The sequence below is a fragment of the Myotis myotis genome, unplaced genomic scaffold (assembly GCF_014108235.1).
Source record: "Myotis myotis isolate mMyoMyo1 unplaced genomic scaffold, mMyoMyo1.p scaffold_m19_p_9, whole genome shotgun sequence".
NCBI classification, from domain to species: Eukaryota; Metazoa; Chordata; class Mammalia; order Chiroptera; family Vespertilionidae; genus Myotis; species Myotis myotis.
In genome coordinates this window covers 67,470,988-67,491,731 of record NW_023416401.1, presented here as the reverse complement: position 1 = coordinate 67,491,731, position 20,744 = coordinate 67,470,988, and the positions used below count along the sequence as shown (strand labels likewise).

The following is a 20,744-nucleotide window of genomic DNA, read 5'->3' as shown; positions in this document are numbered from 1 at the left end:
TGCCTGTAAATTTCACTAGTGAAGTTTTGGCTCTTGGTTGTTAGTATTTTTATTGCAACACAAAACAATCACAGAAAAAGGCATTTAACATAATGTTCGACAGTCAAAATTTCTTTAAGTCAAAAACTACAGTCTCTACTACATGACATTTTTGAAGAAAATACTCAATTTTAAACTGAAAAAATTTTTCCAATTTTCCCTCATCAGCATACTTCAATGGATACAGAATTCAGTTTAAAGATTTTGAAAAAAGCCTGGCTGATGTGGCTCAGTGGCTGAGCCTCGACCTCAACAATTCCTGGTCAGGGCATGTGCCTGGGTTGCCAGCTTAATCCCCAGTAGGGGGTATGCAGGAGGCAGCCAATCAATGATTCTCTGTCATCATTGATGTTTCTATCTCTTTCTCCCTCTCCCTAGCTCTCTCTGATATCAATAAACACATATGTTAAAAAAAAAAAAAAGATTTTGGAAAAACCTCCACACATTGTGTATGAGAGAGTAGGCACAGCACATCTTCTTAAACTATAATCTGACTTCCATGCCTTCCTGTACCATCTTCAGATGACTTGGAGGAAGTGAAATGAAAGCTATGTTCACCCAAAAAATTTAAGTGAATGTTCATTGTGACTTTATTTATAATTGCACCAAATTTGAAACATCCTAAATGTCTTTTATCAAGAGAATGGATAAACTGTGCAACCTTCTTACCACAGTATATTATTCACCAACCAAAAGGAACAATCTACTGATGCCTATAGCAACATGGCTGAATCTCAAATGCATTATGCTAAGTCACAGAAGCCAGACTCACAGCCTACATGCTGTATGATTCTATTTATATACTACTAGAGGCCTGGTGCACAAAAATTTGTGCACTCGGGGGGTGGGTCCCTCAGCCCGGCCTGTGCCCTCCCGCAGTCTGGGACCCCTCGGGGGATGACCACCTGCTGGCTTAGGCCCGCTCCCTGGGGGATTTGGCATAAGCTGGCAGTCAGACATCCCTCTGGCAGCCTGGCTGTCCTCGGGGGATGTCCACTTGTCAGTGGGGAGCAGGCCTAAGCTGCAGTCGGACATCCTTAGTGCTGCTGACAGGGCAGGAGAGGTTCCCACCACCACCGCTGTACTGGCAGCCATCAGCCTGGCTTGTGGCTGAGCAGAGCTCCCCCTGTGGGAGCGCACTGACCACCAGGCGGAGGCTCCTGCATTGAGCATCTGCCCCCCTGGTGGTCAATGTGTGTCATAGTGACCAGTCATTCCCAGTCGTTCTGCTGTTTGGGTCAATTTGCATATCACCCTTTTATTATATAGGACTAGAGGCCCGGTGCACAAAAATTTGTGCACTCGGGGGGGTGGGGGGGGGCCCTCAGCCCAGCCTGTGCCCTCTCACATTCTGGGACCCCTCTGGAGATAACGCCCTGCTGGCTTAGGCCTGCTCCCAGGTGGCAGAAGGCAGGCCCAATCCCTAGGTGCAGCCCCTGATCGGGCTCAGAGCAGGGCCGATTGGGGAGTTGGGGTGCCGTCCCCTGTCATGCACGAGCAGGGTGGATTGGGAGGTTGCGATGCCACCCTCAGTCACGCTCAGGGTAGGGCCGATTGGGGGGTTGGGGCACCGCCCCCTGTCACACTCAAGGCAGGGTCGATGGGGAGGTTGCGGCGCCACCCCCTATCATGCACAGAGCAGGGCTGATCAGGGGGTTGGGGCGCTGCCCCCTGTCACACACAGAGCAGGGCCCATCAGGGGGTTGGGGAGCTCCCCCCTGTCACGCACAGAGCAGGGCGGATCAGGGGGTTGGGGCACCGCCCTGTATCACCCACAGAGCAGGGCCGATCAGGGGGTTGGGGCGCCACCACTGTCACACTCAGGGAAGGGCCGATGAGGAGGTTATGGCTCTACCCCGTCACACACAGAGCAGGGCCCATGGGGTTGGGGGGTTGGGGCGCCTTCCCCTGTCATGAACAGAGCAGGGTGGATAGGGAGGTTGTGGCCCTGCCCCCTCTCACACACAGAGCCGCAGGGCGATCAGGGGTTTGGGCGCTGCCCCCTGTCACGCTGATCCCGGTGCTGGGAGGCATATTACCCTTTTACTATATAGAATAGAGGCCTGGTGCATGGGTGGGGCTGGCTGGTTTGCCCTGAAGGGTGTCCTGGATCAGGGTGGGGGTCCCCACTGGGGTGCCTGGCCAGTCTGGGTGAGGGGCTGAGGGCTGTTTTCAGGCTGGGACTGAAGCTCCCAACTGCTCCTTTTTTTTCTTTTTCTTTTTATTATGGGCCAGCTTTAGCTCTGAGGCTTGGCTCCAGCTCTGAGGCCTCTGCTGCTGAAAGAAGGTATCTGGTTTGTTTAGGTTCTATAATCAAAACTCTGTATCAACTCCAGCTATGAGATCCCGGGCTCGCTGAAAGCAGGTTTCTGGGGTTTTGTTTAGCTTCTATATTCATTACAATGTTTCTTAAACTGCAAGCTCAGAGTCCGGCAAGGCAGGCGGGGAACGTTGCAGTCCTCCGTCACTGAAGCAAGCAAGCCTCATGTTAGTTTCAAGCTGCCTGGCTGCCAGCCGCCATCTTGGCTGGCAGTTAATTTGCATATCTCGCTGATTAGCCAATGGGAAGGGTAGTGGTTGTACGCCAATTACCATGTTTCTCTTTTATTAGATAGGATAGAGGCCTGGTGAATGGGTGGGGGCTGGCTGGTTTGCCCTGAAAGGTGTCCCGGATCAGGGTGGGGGTCCTGCTGGGGTGCCTGGCCAGCCTGGGTGAGGGGCTGAGGGCCATTTTCAGACTAGCCACATCCCCTTCAGGTGGGGGTCCCCGCTGGAGTGGCTGGCTAGCGTGGGTGAGGGGCTGAGGTCTGTTTTTAGTCTGGCCACACCCCCTTCATTGAGGGGGGTCCTACTGGGCTGCCTGGCCAGCCTGGGTGTGGGGCTGACGGCTGTTTGCAGGCTGGCCAACCTCCCTAGCAGGGACCCTCACCCCATGAGGGTGTGGCCATCCTGGGTGAGGGGCTGATGGCTGTTTGCAGGCTGGCGACGGCCCCCAGACACCCAAGCTCCTAGTGGAGGCTGGCTGGAAACAGGTATCTGGGATTTATTTATCTTCTATAATTGAAACTTTGTTGCCTTGAGTGGAGGCCACAGCCAGCCAGGGCAGGCAGGAAGCTTGGCTTCCTTCATCGCTGGGGCAACGAAGCCTCCTGCTTGCTCCAGCTCCGTGGCTGCCGGCTGCCATCTTGGTTGGGCTAATTTGCATATAGTTGCTCTGATTGGCTGGTGGGCGTGGCTTGGGGCATAGCAGAGGTACAGTCAATTTGCATGTTTCTCTTTTATTAGATTAGACTAGAAGCCTGTTGCACGAATATTCACACAATAGGTCTTCCTTCCCCTGGCTGTTGGCACTGGTTTTCCTCTGGCACTTAGGACCCAGGCCTTTGGTCCAGCCACAGTGAGGCTTGGCTTCTCCGCTGTGGCTGCAGCAGAGAAGCCAAGCCTCTTCAGTCTTCAGTCTTCAGTCTTCACTCTGGCCGGAGCCTTCAGTCTTCGCTCTGCGCCTGTGTATGTAAATTAACTGCCATCTTTGTTGGGTTAATTTGCATAGTCACTCTGATTGGCTGGTGGGTGTAGCGGAGTGACACCAATTTGCATGTTTCTCTTTTATTAGTGTAGATTCTTGCAAAGTAAAACTATAGGGACAAAAAAAATATGGTTATTAAGGGATAGGTAAGGGGAGGATTTCGCTACAAAAGGAAATGGGGACATTTTTCAGAATGGTAAACTGTTGTAAATCTTGTTTTTGCAGTTACATGACTATGTATTTGTCAAAGCTCACAAAACTTTACACTCAGATGGGCAAATTCTACCATGTGTGAAATGTACCTCACTAGGAACAATGGCTTGAGGAATTTGTTATTATTTTATGGCTAACTTTCCATCTTAGCAGGCATTTCAATTGTCCCTTTTCCTTTAGCTCTGTAATTTGCTTCAATAGAAGAAAATGTTCTTTTTAACTAACATGTAATGTCAAAGCTCTAGTTATGCTTTTGAAATTCTAAAACTTTTTTTCTCTTAATTCTAGATGGAAGCTGTATCCACGGATGCTCCGGAATGTTGCTGAGATAGACCTGTCGACTTCTGTTTTAGGACAATGGGTCAGCATGCCAATATGTGTGGGGGCTACGGCCATGCAGTGCATGGCTCATGTGGATGGGGAGCTTGCAACTGTGCAAGGTAGGAAGAAGGTCCCACTGAAGGGCCAGAAGAAGACTAACCTTTAGTGACTCTCGTCTCTGTATGCACCGGGCAAACACTTCCTTGAATACTTTTACAGTCACTAACATTGAGCTCATCCACTCTGCCATCAAATGCCTGACCTTGCACATCGTGCTCCTCTACTGGCTAACTGTATGACTCTGGGCAACATGTTCTTTGTGCTTTGGTTTTATCAGTTGTAACATGGGGATGAAAATAGTACCTGCCTCCCTGGGTTACACATGTAAAGTGATTAAAATGCCTGGCATGGGGTAGTGGCTCAATTTCTCTTAGTTACTAGTATTATGAGTATTAGTATCAACATACCAGAAAATGGAGGTCTGAGAAATCGACTCACCCTGGGTCATACAGTTAGGTAGTGGCAGAGATGAGATTCAACTTCCTGGCTACCTTTTTTTCAAAGCCCTTACTGCTTTTCCCAAACCCATGAGATTCTCACAATGAAAGAGCAAATGCAGTGACCTGATTGGTTGTTTTCTGCTATGATTCTGGACCATGGTTGTTTTTTTGTCAATGGGTTATATTCCCAATAGAATATTTCCAACTGCCTTAGGAGGAGGGAGTAATGAGAGATTCAAGTATGATGTAAAGACATTTCTTATTAGGGTTAATTTATTAACTTCCCAGTTTTACAACAACTATGAACATTTGAGAAGGTATGCACAACGATTAATCTCCCCACATTGTGCTTCAGAAACTCATATAAAGTTGGTAATGAATTCTATCTGACTTTTTTTTTATGTTAAGCAGGGCAGGTAATTCAGATCTGAAGAGTAGGAACAAAATGCTATTTTAAAGCATTTTAGTTCTAAGAATCAAAGATCTTGTGGATTCATTTCCCTCCTTGGAATGTCTTCCACAGAATTCTGCCAGGGATATCAGCATGACACAGTGAGGTTGTACTGGACACACTTAGGTCTGAGCCTGGAGCTAGGACCACACGCAGATAAGTGGCTTTGGGGCCCAGCCATTTGTCTATGGCAATTCTGAAATATGGGCAGGGAGAAGAAAAAAAGGGAGGAGGGTGGGAATGGTAAATACTAAGTGGATATCTGTCTATTTAAAGTTGGGATAGCAGAGGCCTTCCCAAGCATGCCATAGACACCAATCATTAAAATCAAAGCAAATAAAGCCACATAAAAAAACTCCCATGCTCTAAAATTTCTATAGAAATGAAAACAAATGGCAAACTTAAAAAAAGATATCTGACACTGCAAAGAGTTAATGTCCTTTCTGTGTAAAGGGCCCTTATATTTGAAAAAGTAAAATAATATCTAGCACAAAATAGGTGAAATGATATAAATAGAAAAAAATAAATAGGAAATTCACAAACAGAGACATAAAAATGGCCAATAAACATGAAAAATTTTTAATTTCACAAATAAATAAATGTAAATTATAACCACCTATCTTATTTTCTGAATATCAAATTATTTTAAGATTATAATTTTTGATGAGATTAGAAGGAAAATATGCATTTTCAAATACTGTTGAAAAGAGGTTAAAGTGAAATCATCATTCTAGAAAATAATTTGGCACAGTATATCAGAATTTAAGAAATATAAATTATATGTGATATTGTCAATTCTCTTCTAAGAATTCCAAGGAAATAGTAATGATTTTGAGGAAAGACATTTCTCCAAGGATGTTCATGCCCCTATTATTTTTAATAGGAGGGAATTTGGAGAAAAACACCCAAATGTCCCATAATTGGAAATAGGTTGCAAAAAAGAGGGTGTATTAAAAATAGGATAATTTTTTTAAGTCATATTATAGAGTGTAGTGGAATAAAAAATGTGACACTATAAGAAATTTTAAAATGCAGCTATAAACAATAGTAAGGGCCTAAAATACATTTATATTTAAAGACTAAGAAGGTTGACTACTCTTTACAAGAGTTTACCTATGGCTGATAAGATTACTCCTGACTTTATAGTCCTCTTAGTTTTGGTCTAAAAAATTTCCTTTGGATTATTTTGTAAGAGGGGAATGATAAAAATGAAAGAAAAATGGAGAAGGGATCATGAGAAAAATAGAAAAGAAGCAAGAGAAGTAAAAGAAAGCAGTAAACAGAGCTCACTTCGTAAAACACCTAAGAGCCTGCAAGTTATTTATCTACTGGGGTCCCAGTGCATGAATATGTGCATCTTGAAAGGAACTGTGGGCTGTGAGGCTGCGGTGGGCACAGGGGCAGGTCTCAGTCCATCCTCTGCGCCCCCTCCTGACCCCTCCCTCTGTGGCCCCTGGTCCCTTGTCTGCTGGCAGCCCCACTCTCACCGCCGCTCCCATGAGCTGATAGAGCCAGCCCTGCTCACACACACTGATGGCACAGAGCAATTGGGGCCAGCACCGGCAGTGGTGTGAGCAACAGCTTCCAGCCCCGATCACCCCTCAGGAGCAGGTGGAGGTGGAGAAGCCCAAGGAGGAATAGGGGCTGGCAGCTGCTGCTTGTATCCGCTGATGGCGCTGAGCGATCAAGGCCAGCGCCAGTCGCCTACAGCGGGTGTGAGTAGTGGCTCTGGTGCTGGTAGTGGGTGTGAGAGGGGCTGGCACCTGCAGTAGGCGTGAGCGCTGGGTAGGACTACAGTGTGCGGGAGCAAGAATTTTTAGTAACCACCAGAGGCTTGCCCCGATGACAGTGACCAGTGCCCCGCCTTGGTCTGGCGCCCCCGCTCACCTGCTCCACCATCCCCCGATGGCCGACACCCGCCATGTTTCACACTTTGCTGCCTGCTGCTAACGCCTGCCATGTTCTGCATGCGCCCCTTGGTGGTCAGTGCACGCCATAGCGACCAGTTGTTCGGTTGTTCCGCCGTTTGGTCTATTTGCATATTAGAGTTTTATAGATGGGTTACTTTATTTGATACTTGACAGGGTCACTGTCCCCAAGGTGTGAGCGAACAGCTAGAGTCCCAGAGAAAGCAGGTTTTCATAGCTAGTCCATGACAAGACTTACCCTCCACCTCATTTCTGATGGGTTCAAGATTCATGCTTCTTATTTTTGGTAGTGTGGAAAGAAAAATGAGAAAAAAACTTACTTTGGAACTATAATTTGATAGTGTAGGTAGGACTATTTTGTCCAACACTATTTCCTCTTGGCACTAATCATGAGGCATTATTAAATATCTATTGTAGGATTCCTTTATATTTCTTTATCAGACACCTATCAAGCAATTAGCACATTCCAGGCACTATTCTAAGTACAAGTATTAAAGCATTGAATCCTTAGAGCAGCCCAAAGTGGTAGTACTATTATTAAGCCCATTTTACACAGCAGATGAATAACTTGCCCAGGTCACACACAACTAATAAATGATAAAGATGGACTCAGACCCAGGCAGCTTGGTTCGAGTCTGGGCTCCTGACTACATGTGCTACCTTTAATTTCCAGAAAAAAACCCATAAAATGTCATGAGGGGAAGCCCACTTATTTGTCAGTTATAGCCTCCTAAACTTTAAGTACATGCTAAGCATCCCCCACACCCCTGCCTAGAGAGTGAGATACTTGATAGACATCAGGATAAGGTGGAGCAGGCAGAACAAAGGTGTGCTGACATGAGAACTCGGAAGAATTGGCAATGAAAGTTACACACGGTGCCCTGGAGAATCTAAGACCCTGGATCAGTGATATCTGCGCAGTGATATCACGGTTTATCTTCCAGATTTGTAGTAGAACCCTCCCTTGAGTATTTAAACATTCACACAGTTTTCTTCTATATTCCAATTACCACCTATGCGTTGATGGTCTCTTTAATGTTTAGTTTAATCCTGGAAGCCAGTAGAGATCAGCTCATAACAAAGAGTGTTCCTTGGTTGGTATGTTTGGGTTGTGGGATGGATAGGTGCCTTGGGAGGAAGGGATGTGCACCTGGAGCAGATGCCCTTGGTGCCTGGGATCTATTTCCTTGTTAGTTACTGTTTGTATCAGAACCTGCAACTTTTCTCCTGCCATTTTCTCTGGCAGCAAAATGAGAAATGTCAGCATGGGTGGGTGAGTGGGAGGGACCCCTCAGCGCATGATGAAGAGGAGTTACAGAAATACCCCATCTTTCTTTGATTAGAGCACCTGACGCATTTTCTAATATTGTTGCCCAGGGCTCCCCTATGGAATTGAGCCCCAGTTGCCCTCAGAAGTTACCTGCTCACTAATATCCCATTCATTTACTATCTTCCGGTCCCTCTCTGTTTTCCTACTCCATCAACTCACTTGGGGTTATTCCCAGGAAAAAGACTCTGTGCTCACATATTTGTCTCATTGTTGGCTTCTGGAAGGATGCAAACCAAGACAGAGGCTAACTGGAGATTATATATAGCCTCAAGCAAAGTTAAGTAAGAGTGTAAGAGCATGCATATTTGGTAGAAATTACTTTCTTTTCTCAAAACTGAAAATTGATTTAGCTGATATTTGATTTACTCAATTGTTTCAAAATATGGAAATCTTCTCGAGCAAGCCCGATCCTTGGAGAGAGTGTGGAACCTGTGGACGTTGTTTAGAGGACTTCTTTTTCCCCCCGCCCTCTTAATGATCTGGCTCCAAATTAAGTTTTCCTGTTTCCAAGGCCTTGGCCCCTCTCGCTAGAAGAAGTTGGGGCCAAGTTCAAGGGACATGGGTTAGTGAGCAACTCTCTCTGGAGAAAGGATCCCCTACAGCCTGATCATTAAGTGTAGGTGAAGTTCATTCAAATCCCCAGAAAATGGCCCGGCCTGAATAATTAAAATGGGCTTCCAGAAAGTTCTGGAAGTAGCCATGGTACCACAGTCTCATCTCCCCAGCTGGCTCTTCAGACTTCTTCACAGAGCCCTGCTTACGGGCTTTTGGCCGTTCTTCTCACCACTGTAGGGCCCTTGCCCAGTAGAAGCTGGGCCTGAGAATAGAGCTCTACTTTCTTACCTCGCTGTGTGGGTGTAGAGTGAACAATGAAGAAGCTACTCTTTTTGTCATTTTCAAAATGGCAACAACTATGTAAATTTCAGATAAACAACAAATCATTTATGATCGGGTGTCCTGTGTGTTTATTTGCTGTATCTGGCAGCCCTTGTTGAATAACAGTTCTTACCTTTTGCAGCGGTTCTCACCCTGTGGGTAGCGACCCCTTTGGCGGTCGAACGACCCTTTCACAGGGGTCGCCTAAGACCATCCTGCATATCAGATATTTACATTATGATTCATAACAGTAGCAACATTACAGTTATGAAGTAGCAACGAAAATAATTTTATGGTTGGGTCACAACATGAGGAACTATATTTAAAGGGCCAGAAGGTTGAGAACCACTGCTTTAGGGGTTCTTGTGAGGATTACATAAGATAAATGCTAGGGAAAGTTTCCCAAAAAGTGGTGCACTTTTTATTTGCCCCTCAGAGTCCAGAGTCTCCCAAAGCTTTCTCTTCTGCACACGAAAAACTTTTGTTTGTTAAGTTTTATACAGGTACCTCAAAAAATGGCTTTAAGGGCCAACCCGATCATGTAAATATCCGAAGAGGGGCGAGGGTAAGAAAACAATAATGTAAGCTCCGGGGTGGAGACCAGCAAGCCTGAGACTGCAGGTTCTATCAGAAGCGGGCAGCCCTAGCCTGGTGCTAGCCAACTGTTGCCCCCAGGGAATGAGGATGTGGAGTTACCAATCTTCAAAAATTTTAAGAGAAGCCTTGACTTTTATGTGCAATCTCCTGGGTTTTTTTTTATGTTGGCAGATAAATCAAAACTCTCTAAAACACTGTTTGGGGCAACAATGTGTGGGCCAAAGCAAATACTTTTGTGGGCTATAACTGTCCCATGGGCTGCCCGGCTGGGACATCTGATTTATGTAGAAATTCACCGCTAACCAGTTTCACTTCTTGTGGCAGGTCCTTTTCACTCTCTAGGATTATGTTACCTCAGTGATAGAGTGAGCCGCTTAAGCAAGATCAGGGGTTTGCACATGGCGTCTGAAGGAGGCTGGGCTTGTACCCAAGGATCTCAGAGAAGCTAGGCCACTTACGTTGCATGTTGCAGTTCAAAAGAACAGTGCTTTAAAGAAGTTCTGCTGCTAAGACTAACACAAAGGAAAAAAAAAACCTCCACAAAGAGAAAACTCAAAAACAAAATCAGAAAATTCCCAACAGTGGGTGATCTTTCTATTTTTTTTCAGTATGTAATAGTTTTGTGCTCATTTAAAATTTTATCAAATGCAAAAGGAGAGGCCATTCAAATTAGAGAACTGGCCTTCCTTACATTTCCACTGTCCTCTGCCTTCTATCTCCCATGCCAGCCCAGAGAACACAGGTCGTGGAGACAGCATTGTGTGCCTCTGGTTTTCAGTTCTCACAGCTGCATTGTTGGGCTAGAGGAGAGCAAGCGGATAGGCATTTATCTCTGGATCTTCCTGAAAACTCAGATAGGTGTTTAATAAATGCTACGCACATTTTAAAAGCTGTACTTTAAAGGCTGTGGCCAAAGATGATAGCAATGACTGTGTGCCAGGCAAGGTGAATTTATGAACTCGTCTCTCCCTGACCACCATCTGAAAATGTGTGAGCCCCAGACTGCCAGGATGTTTCTCCAACAGTCTGTGGATGTGGAAACTGAGGCTTGCAAAGGTTCAATACTTTGCTCAAGCTTATTGATCACATAGGCAATGCTGTCGATAATATCCTGGTCAGTTACTGATATTTCCAAGTGTCGTTAACTGCAGCAAGAAGCCGAAGGCAAGCTCTCTGCCATAGTCTTGAAATATGAACGGCAAACATCCTGTTTTCATAGATTTATCCCTTTAGTTTTGAAAGCATGGAACAAGCCAAAGACTATGAAACTCATTAGAAAGTATGAACTTGTACAAAATTCAGAAACATAAAATAAAGGGCCTTGAACCTTAAACAAACAAAAATTTAAACTCTTAAGATAGAAGGAAAACAGCTGGGAAACCCTGAGTGGAGAGCAGTTGCCATGCATTGTGCGATGATTCAGAGATTTGCTGCAGTAGGTGACTTAGTCAGCATTTTTATAACTGACAATTGTTACATTTAGGCAGTCATAGAAAGGCTTCTACTCATCAAGGCACATTCACCTGAAACTTATAAGACTGGATTTTGATGTTTAAAGTTTTATCATTCATATAAACTTCAGGGATGATTATCAAATCATTTCTACAAATAATTAACATATTGAAGGAAATAGCAATAATAAACATAAATGCTAGTAGCCTAAAAAAGGGGTGGTCTCATGAGGTTACCTTTCCATTGCAAGATAAGCAGATCATCTCTGATCTTCAAAGAGCCCATTAATAAAATGCTTACTAGTCACTGCGGCTTTTGGGACATTATCATGGAAATCTCTCTGCTTTTATGCACAGTGGCTGCAATAAATTTTAGATCACCCTTTATATTAGTTCTTTTTGGTCCGTTTAAACATGGAAGTCACAAAGAAAGAGAAAAAAGGGGATTCAGCAGCCATGTATCCCTTGGCTTCTGACTTGTCATATGGACAGGTGCCACATGAGGGAGTGCTGGCACCTCAAATGGAGAACCATGCAGACCCACCTAATGTGTTCCAGGAATGCTCAGCATATTAGCAAATTCTTATTAAACTGTCAAAAGAAGAAGAAAAAAAAAGATTTTAAAAGAAATGTCTGCCCCTGGATGCAATTAGAGGCTACCACACAGGATTTGATGGGCCATAAAACCATTAAATCTAAACACTTTCTTTTTGAGCCTAAAAGGCCAGAACATTCCAGAGTGAAGTTTTGGGACCAGCTATGACTTGACCACCTATAAAGGTGCAGGTGGAACAGATTGCAGAGGGACACAAAGAGCCATACAGATCCCAGCGAACTGAATTAGGGTGTAGGTGAGAGCTTTAGCTGTTGAATTTTCTGGATTTTTCCGAGATTAAGTGATCAACCCTAACAGTGAGTGAAAGACCATTCAGCAAGAAAAATTGTCATTTCCTTTGCTCCAGACCCAAACGATGTATTTTTGAAAGCTTTATTGATTTATATATTTATGTGTTGTACTAGGTGACCAAGTAGATATACATTTCAGCATAACTACGAGGAAAATGTCCCCGTTATTCTCAATTTACCCAAATCCAGGAAAAGCACTAGATTGGCTTTAAAGGAAACTTTGACTCTTTCTGAAGCGATTGTCATTTATGCACCAGAAGTTTGGACCTTACATTCCTATCATTAATCCTCAAAGTAGACCTGTGAGGTGATTATCATTTATCATTCTCCTCACTGACGTGGAAGGAAATCATGCCCTTGACCAAGGTTAGAGCTGGTCAGTGGTTAGGATGGGGTTTGATCTGTTCCACTCCAGTCTGAGTTATTTGTCATTGTTCATGACTTTTATCAGTTTTACTAGGAAGAAACAAAAGTAGGAAAGACTAATGGAGAGAGGAGAGTTCACTTTAACTTTGTCCAAAGTACATCAATTAAACATTTGGAAAGGAATACTTTCTTTGCATCATTGTAGTAAAAAAAAATCAAATTTTATTTTACCATCTTTATTTTTAATCTACTTCAACTGATTTATGTTTTGAACCTTTGTTGCCAACAATCAAAAGTCAGTGGGACATGGTCTTTCTTCATAAACACATTACATATACATAAACACATATATGTACTGTATATGTCCATATACATGCATATAGATGAAAAATTATGGACCTCTTTTATATACATAGGCATAAATACATATTATACACGTAAAGTATATAATTCATATCTAAAATTTTTCAAAACTGATATTCCATGTTTAAATAGCTATTAAAAATTAAACTTTAGCTCTGTTCAAGACCAATGTCAAATAGTATAATTTCTAGGACTTTTGCACCATAAATTAAGCTATTGGGTAGCTTTCTTGAGAGGATAAAATTTCTTCTTCTCGAGTTATTAGTGTGTCTGATGATGAAGTGTAACAGTGCAAAGTCAGAGGCCCACACGTGTATAACCAACCCTGGGGTTGTTAAACTGAGGGAGGCTGATAGAAGTCGTCGTGTCCAAACTTGATATTCCTTGAAACTGTTTTAAAAGGCATCTTACTGTGTTATGGACCGCATACAATCTGCCAGTTATGCCCAGACCTCACAACTCAGTAAAATGACAGAATAAGAACCTGGGAATCATTACAGTACAGCTAATGTTTTAGTCTGTTGCAGAGTTCTGCCCCAGAGATAAAGTGGAAGCAAGGAAGGGAGAGCTAAGATGTCATTGGGACTAACTGTTCCTCAATAATATTTCCATACCGTGAACAAGAGTTCTCAGGGTGTAGTGGCAGGGCGATCACTCATTCTTTTACTGCACAAATTCAGACAATGGGCCATCATGAAATCACAGGAAAGATGAAGTCTGGTTTCCTGGCCTTTCTTGGCAGTGTTTAAATTGATTATGTTCCCTAAATAGTAAATTAAGATTTGTTTGACCACTTCTAAGTATTTCCAGTATAATTGTAGTGGAAGTTTTGTTCTTCTCTTGGATTACTGACTTTAGAACATTCCTTTTCTGAGTAATCGCAATGGTAATTTTAGGCAGTCATAGAACATTGTCAATTGTGTCTCTAACAAACCCGTGTACTGGTAGTTCCTGTGCAAAGAAAGGCTGAGACACTCACTGGATGTGAGGGTGCACATTTATGCAAACATTTCTGTGTGTCAGAACCGCACAACTGCTTGGTACTTTGTCATTGCATATTTTCCCCATTCGGTAATGACTTCCGGTGCAGATGACAAAACACGTTTTCTTAACAAAATTTCAGCACAGCTGTTTTGATGACTAAGTTTTGCAGGAGGTTTTTAATCAAAGGTACCTAAAAAAAGCACTTTAGTCTCTTTGAACATATTACCCCTTTTCTTTCAAACACATAATTTTGGAAACCAACTCATCTTTCCCATAAAGCAGAGCTATTTTCAAAGGAATCATTTGGACCCAAAGTAGCACATTGCTTCATTGTTCTGCTCTAACCTGGGCATGTGATTGTCCCACATGAGTCTATATTCCACATTACAGACATTTACTCTCATATCTTATATTTTCCTCTGTTTATTGTGATAGTGGTTGTGAATGAACATCATTCTCAAATGTATTATAACCCCCTTCCTTGTCAATCCTAGCATAATGAACTTTAGTTTTACCTGATGATTCAGCATCTTACTTATACTGAGTGGCCAGATTATTATGACCACCTGACATTTGTAGACAAATTAGCCATACACTGCATTGTATGGGAGCCGAAGACCTGTTCGAACACCTTTGCTGTCTGCAGTTACCAATATGAAACGTCTCCAATTCGCACAGGAACACAAGGATTGGACAGTCGAGCATTGGAAAAGTCATGTGGTCCGATGAATCATGTTTCCAGTTACATCATGCAGATGGCAGAGTGAGAATTTGGTGGCAACAGCATGAAAGCATGCACCCCACATGCATGAGTACAACTCTTCAAGCTGGTGGGGCAGTGTTATGGTTTTCCTGGCATGGTTTGGGCCCTTTAATTCGTGTGGAACAACATCTGAATAGCACAACATACCTAAGTTTTTATCGTTGCTGATCAAGTTCATCCTATCATGTTGATGGCATATCCCAATGGATGGCTTCTTCCAACAAGACAATGCGCCATGCCACAGTGCTCGTATTGTGCAGGAGTGGTTTCAAGAACATGAGGGAGACTTTACCTTGCTTAGGTGGCCCCCACAATCACCAGATCTCAATCCAATTGAGCATTTGTGGGACGAAGTTAAAAGAGCCATCAGGCAGCTGGTTCCACAACCATCAAATCTCACAGAACTGGACAGTGCTATTCATCAGGCATGGTGTCAGATTCCTCACATCACCTTTCAACATCTCGTGGAGTCAATGCCAAGAAAAATCGCTGCAGTACTGAAGGCAAAAGGTGGCACAACAAAGTACTGATGGGGTTGTTATAATAAATAATCTGGCCGCCATATATATATATATATATATATATATATATATATATATATATATATATATATATATAGTCTCCCACATTCAAAGGCTGTTAAATCGCGTTGTTTACCCATATCCTCAGAAAAAAAAGTACTTCTACTGTCGTGGTAAACAACCTGCTTCCCTATTTATAATGGTCTGGCCCTCTAGCAACTTCAGCGCAAAATTATAGCTAATTAGCCTACAAATGTCAGGTGGTCATAGTAATCTGGCCACTCAGTGTATATGTGTAAGACTGTTGGACCTGACATTAAACATTTGGAAGCAATTCTACAATTGGTAAATTGTGCCTTCTCAGCTTTGAGTAACCTCTCTTCTTCCTCATCTTCTGCCGTTTTACTTTTAGTTTGGCATTTGTTTTTGCTTCTAATCTAAAATCTAGGACACTGGGCAAATCCTAGATCAGCAAGCTTATAAAATACATGTGATGAGGGTGAAGTGTGCTGAAAGGTGTTACTAAAATGCAATTTAGGAGAGAACCAAGATGGCGGCATAGGTTAACGCCGGAGTTTGCTGCTCTGAACAACTACTTCAAAAGTGAAACCAAAAAACGGAAGGGACATCACCCAGAACCACAGGAACGCTGGCTGAGTGGAAGTCCTACAACTAGGAGGAAAGAGAAACGCATACGGACACTCAGAGGAGGCGCAGTGCTGAAGTCAAATTCTGAGGTGCGGAGTGCGCGGAGCGGGCTGGCGGCGGAGGGCGCGGTTGGCGTTTTCAATCGGGAGGGAGTCACAGACTCTGAGCTCCAGATCCGGGCGAGTCTTTAGGGACCCAGACTCAAACGGGAGAAGCAGGACTGTCTGGCTTTGGTCAGAGTGAGTGCAGCTTTCTCTCTGAGCTTTGCAGCGGGTGCTGGGACTCAGAGAGGCAGAGCCCCTGGGGACAGGACTGAGAGCCGCCATAACTGCTCTCTCCGGCCCACCCTGTTGATCCTGTGCGACCCGCCCCGCCCAAGCCCTGCACACAGGCATTTGCTGGATAGCCTCAGGCAAACGCCAGATTAGCACCTCCCTAGAGGACAGAAGTTCTCTCACTGCTGACACAGCTGATTCTCATAGCCTTTGGCCTGGAGGTCAAACCCTCCCTGGATTTAACTACAACAATCAAGATTTAACTATAAGACTGCGAACAAAGACCACTAGGGGGTGCACCAAGGAAGCATAACAAAATGCGGAGACAAAGAAACAGGACAAAATTGTCAATGGAAGATATAGAGTTCAGAACCACACTTTTAAGATCTCTCAAGAACTGTTTAGAAGCCGCCGATAAACTTAATGAGATCTACAAGAAAACTAATAAGACCCTCGATCTTATATTGGGGAACCAACTAGAAATTAAGCATACACGGACTGAAATAACGAATATTATACAGACTCCCGACAGCAGACCAGAGGAGCGCAAGAATCAAGTCAATGATTTGAAATGCGAGGAAGCAAAAAACACCCAACCGGAAAAGCAAAATGAAAAAAGAATCCAAAAATGCGAGGATAGTGTAAGGAGCCTCTGGGACAGCTTCAAGCGTACCAACATCAGAATTATAGGGGTGCCAGAAGATGAGAGAGAGCAAGATATTGAAAACCTTTTTGAAGAAATAATGACAGAAAACTTCCCCTACCTGGTGAAAGAAATGGACTTACAAGTCCAGGAAGCGCAGAGAACCCCAAACAAAAGGAATCCAAGGAGGACCACACCAAGACACATCATAATTAAAATGCCAAGAGCAAAAGATAAAGAGAGAATCTTAAAAGCAGCAAGAGAAAGACAGTCAGTTACCTACAAGGGAGTACCCATACGACTGTCAGCTGATTTCTCAACAGAAACCATGCAGGCCAGAAGAGAGTGGCAAGAAATATTCAAAGTGATGAATAGCAAGAACCTGCAACCAAGATTACTTTATCCAGCAAAGCTATCATTCAGAATAGAAGGTCAGATAAAGAGCTTCACGGATAAGAAAAAGCTAAAGGAGTTCATCACCACCAAACCAGCATTATATGAAATGCTGAAAGGTATTCTTTAAGAAGAGGAAGAAGAAAAAGGAACTCTTACCATTTGCCACAGCATGGATGGAACTTGAGAGCGGATAAATACCACAGGATCTCACTCATTTGTGGAATATAATGAACAACATAAGCTGATGAACAAGGACTGATCCAGAGACGGAGAGGCATTGATTGGACTGTCGGGACTTGGAGGGAAGGTAGGGGAGGGTGGGGGTAAGGGGGAAAGATCAACCAAAGGACTTATATGCAAGCATATAGGCCTAACCAATGGACATGGACAACGGGGGGGTGAGGGCATGAGCGGGGGTGGGGGGCGTGGGGGGTAGAGGGTAACGTGGGGACAAGGACACATATGTAATATCTTAATCAATAAAAATATATTAAAAAAAAAAAAGATATTGAAAACCTATTTGAAGAAATAATGACAGAAAACTTCCCCCACCTGGTGAAAGAAATGGACTTACAGGTCCAAGAAGCGCGGAGAACCCCATACAAAAGGGATCCAAAGAGGACCACACCAAGACACATCATAATTAAAATGCCAAGAGCAAAAGATAAAGAGAGAATCTTAAAAACAGCAAGAGAAAGAAACTCAGTTACCTACAAGGGAATACCCATACGACTGTCAGCTGATTTCTCAACAGAAACTTTGCAGGCCAGAAGGGAGTGGCAAGAAATATTCAAAGTGATGAATACCAAGAACCTACAACCAAGATTACTTTATCCAGCAAAGCTATCATTCAGAATTGAAGGTCAGATAAAGAGCTTCACAGATAAGGAAAAGCTAAAGGAGTTCATCACCACCAAACCAGGATTATATGAAATGCTGAAAGGTATCCTTTAAGAAGAGGAAGAGGAAGAAAAAGGTAAAGATACAAATTATGAACAACAAATATGCATCTATCAACAAGTGAATCTAAGAATCAAGTGAATAAATAATCTGATGAACAGAATGAACTGTTGATTACAAATAGAATCAGGGACATAGAAAGGGAATGGACTGACTATTCCTGGGGGGGAAAGGGGTGTGGGAGATGCGGGAAGAGACTGGACAAAAATCGTGCACCTATGGATGAGGACAGTGGGTGGGGAGTGAGGGCGGAGGGTGGGGCGGGAACTGGGAGGAGGGGAGTTATGGGGGGAAAAAAAAGAGGAACAAATGTAATAATCTGAACAATAAAGATTTAATTAAAAAAAAAAAAATAAAAATAAAATGCAATTTAATACCTTGACTTTAAAACTAGTAAGAGATGAATGCATGAGAAAATGTGGCAAATACATCTGTGCTTCTCTCCAGAGGGACACCTGTGGAGGGGAAAGACAGATTCATCAGCAGAATGTGACTGGCAATTGGAAACCATGCACTACCATTTTCTATAAGGTCTATCTTCACTCGAGCCATCGGATATCTCCCGTTAACTTGGATGAGTCCTTGTGAACGAAAATGTCTACCTTGTTTTCAAAGTATCCTTCATGAACAAAAGCATTGGTATCATTGGCGAGCTTGTTAGAAATGCAGAATCTCAAGTTCCATCCAAGACCTACTGGGTCAGAATCTGAATTTTATCAACATTCTCACGTGATTCCTATGCCCATCAAAGCTTGAGAAGCACTGGAAAGTCTAGAATGGAAGTTCCTGTTGCATCCCAACCAAAGGCATAGTTCAAATCCTCAAGATGAAACAGTGTTAGATGTGGCATGAATGGCATTCTCATTAAGACCTTCTAAGATCTTCTTCTGAGAGGCAGCTGATTTCAGGAGAACTGCCCGAAATACAGCAGGAAGTCAGAAGCAGACTCTAGAGAAATGAGGGAGATGCGTACAAAGTGGTTTTCAATAAAGAACCAGGGCAGGTAGACTTAGTGTCCAGCCCCCACAACTTAAGTTCTTATCTTCTCACCTCCACATCCAGGTGACTGGAATCAGAAAGAAACATTTTCATTAAGGCCTGAGGTAAAGCAAAACCCTGCCAAAATCTAGAAGCACATTGCATTTCATAGCCATAGGGAGGATTCTGCCAGTTCATGATGTTTTGCAAAGCTCTAGCCCATTAAAATCACTGTACATTGGAGTTTAGGATTTGTACCAACCCAGAGGTGACTGCATTTATATCTAATATGAGTTGATCTAAACCTCTGTAGTGAATTACAGGTTCCATAACATAGGAAATTGCGTTAACTCTATTCACCCGTGGTTTGGGGATGCTGAGCTGCACTCAGTCTTATGCCAACTCATTGTAGACCCTTACAGCATTTCCCCACCCTAGGGCATGTAACGTAACTCTAACAAGAAGCTTGATTGTGAGCAGGTCTGAGGGTAACTTTTATTCTGTTAAACAGAATGCACCAATATTTTCCAATGACATTATATATAATAATGACATTAACCACATTTATTTCCATATAATTATACTTACAATTGCATTGCAAATGAAAGAGTGTGTGTTATGTGCTATTGAGTGGACTCTGACTCCTGGCAGCCCTATGAATGAGTGATGTCCATAATCTCCTGTCCTCAGCAGCCCACCCAGCCCTGTAGACTCGTGCCTATGGCTAACTTATTCTCTGCTCTTCCCCAGTAACCATCTGAGTGCTTTCTGACCTGGGGTTCTCATTTTTATGTTCTCTCTCTCTCTCTCTCTCTCTTTCTCTCTCTCTCTTAATTTTGGGCTCTCCTCATAGGGTTTGGTTTTCAAAGTAAAATGAAAGGAAAATGAATGAATAAGAAAAGAGAGTACAGCCCTAGCTGGGTTTTCTCAGTGGTTAGAGCCTTGGCCTGCGGACTGAAGGGTCATGGTTTCGATTCTGGTCAAGGGCACGTACTTTGGTTGCAGGCTCCCCAGTGTCACCATCACCAAACACCCTGCAGAATGTAAGTGCCCCAGCAGGGAAATGAAAGAGCAGAGAAACAGAAGAATGTAGTGAAAATTTAAAAAAAATTTCTTTCAGGTATTATTGTATGATGGCTGGACTATGCAAACACTACAGCCCTTTAGCTCTACTCTGCAGTGCCCACCGTAGAAGTCCATAGGCAGATAAGAGGTAGGGGTGGGGTGGGAGGAAGCCTGATTCTGCTGCCCCTCAGTATTGTTTGCGGTTGTTTTGTCCCTGGCTTTTCGAAGTGATGTGCACCCTGGGAATGCAGGAATTATCTCCTTTGACATTCTCTCCCTACATAGGACCTAACAGGGGTGGGCAAACTTTTTTTTTTTTTTAATTAAATCTTTATTGTTCAGATTATTACATTTGTTCCTCTTTTTTCCCCCCCAAAACTCCCCTCCTCCCAGTTCCCGCCCCACCCTCCGCCCTCACTCCCCACCCACTGTCCTCATCCATAGGTGCATGATTTTTGTCCAGTCTCTTCCCGAATCTCCCACACCCGTTTCCCCCCCAAGAATAGTCAGTCCATTCCCTTTCCATGTCCTTGATTCTATTATAATCACCAGTTCATTCTGTTCATCAGGTTATTTATTCACTTGATTCTTAGATTCACTTGTTGATAGATGCATATTTGTTGTTCATAATTTGTATCTTTACC

General features: G+C 43.5%; 1 protein-coding gene across 1 annotated transcript in view; it reads left to right on the top strand.

Moving 5' to 3' along the window:
* The window catches only part of HAO1 (hydroxyacid oxidase 1), a 65,399-nt gene that overhangs the window by 7,701 nt on the left and 36,954 nt on the right, over nt 1-20,744 (top strand). Inside the window, exon 2 of the mRNA XM_036320928.1 lies at nt 4,067-4,218. Coding sequence (XP_036176821.1) covers nt 4,067-4,218 — 152 coding nt within the window. The remainder of the gene's footprint in view (nt 1-4,066; nt 4,219-20,744) is intronic.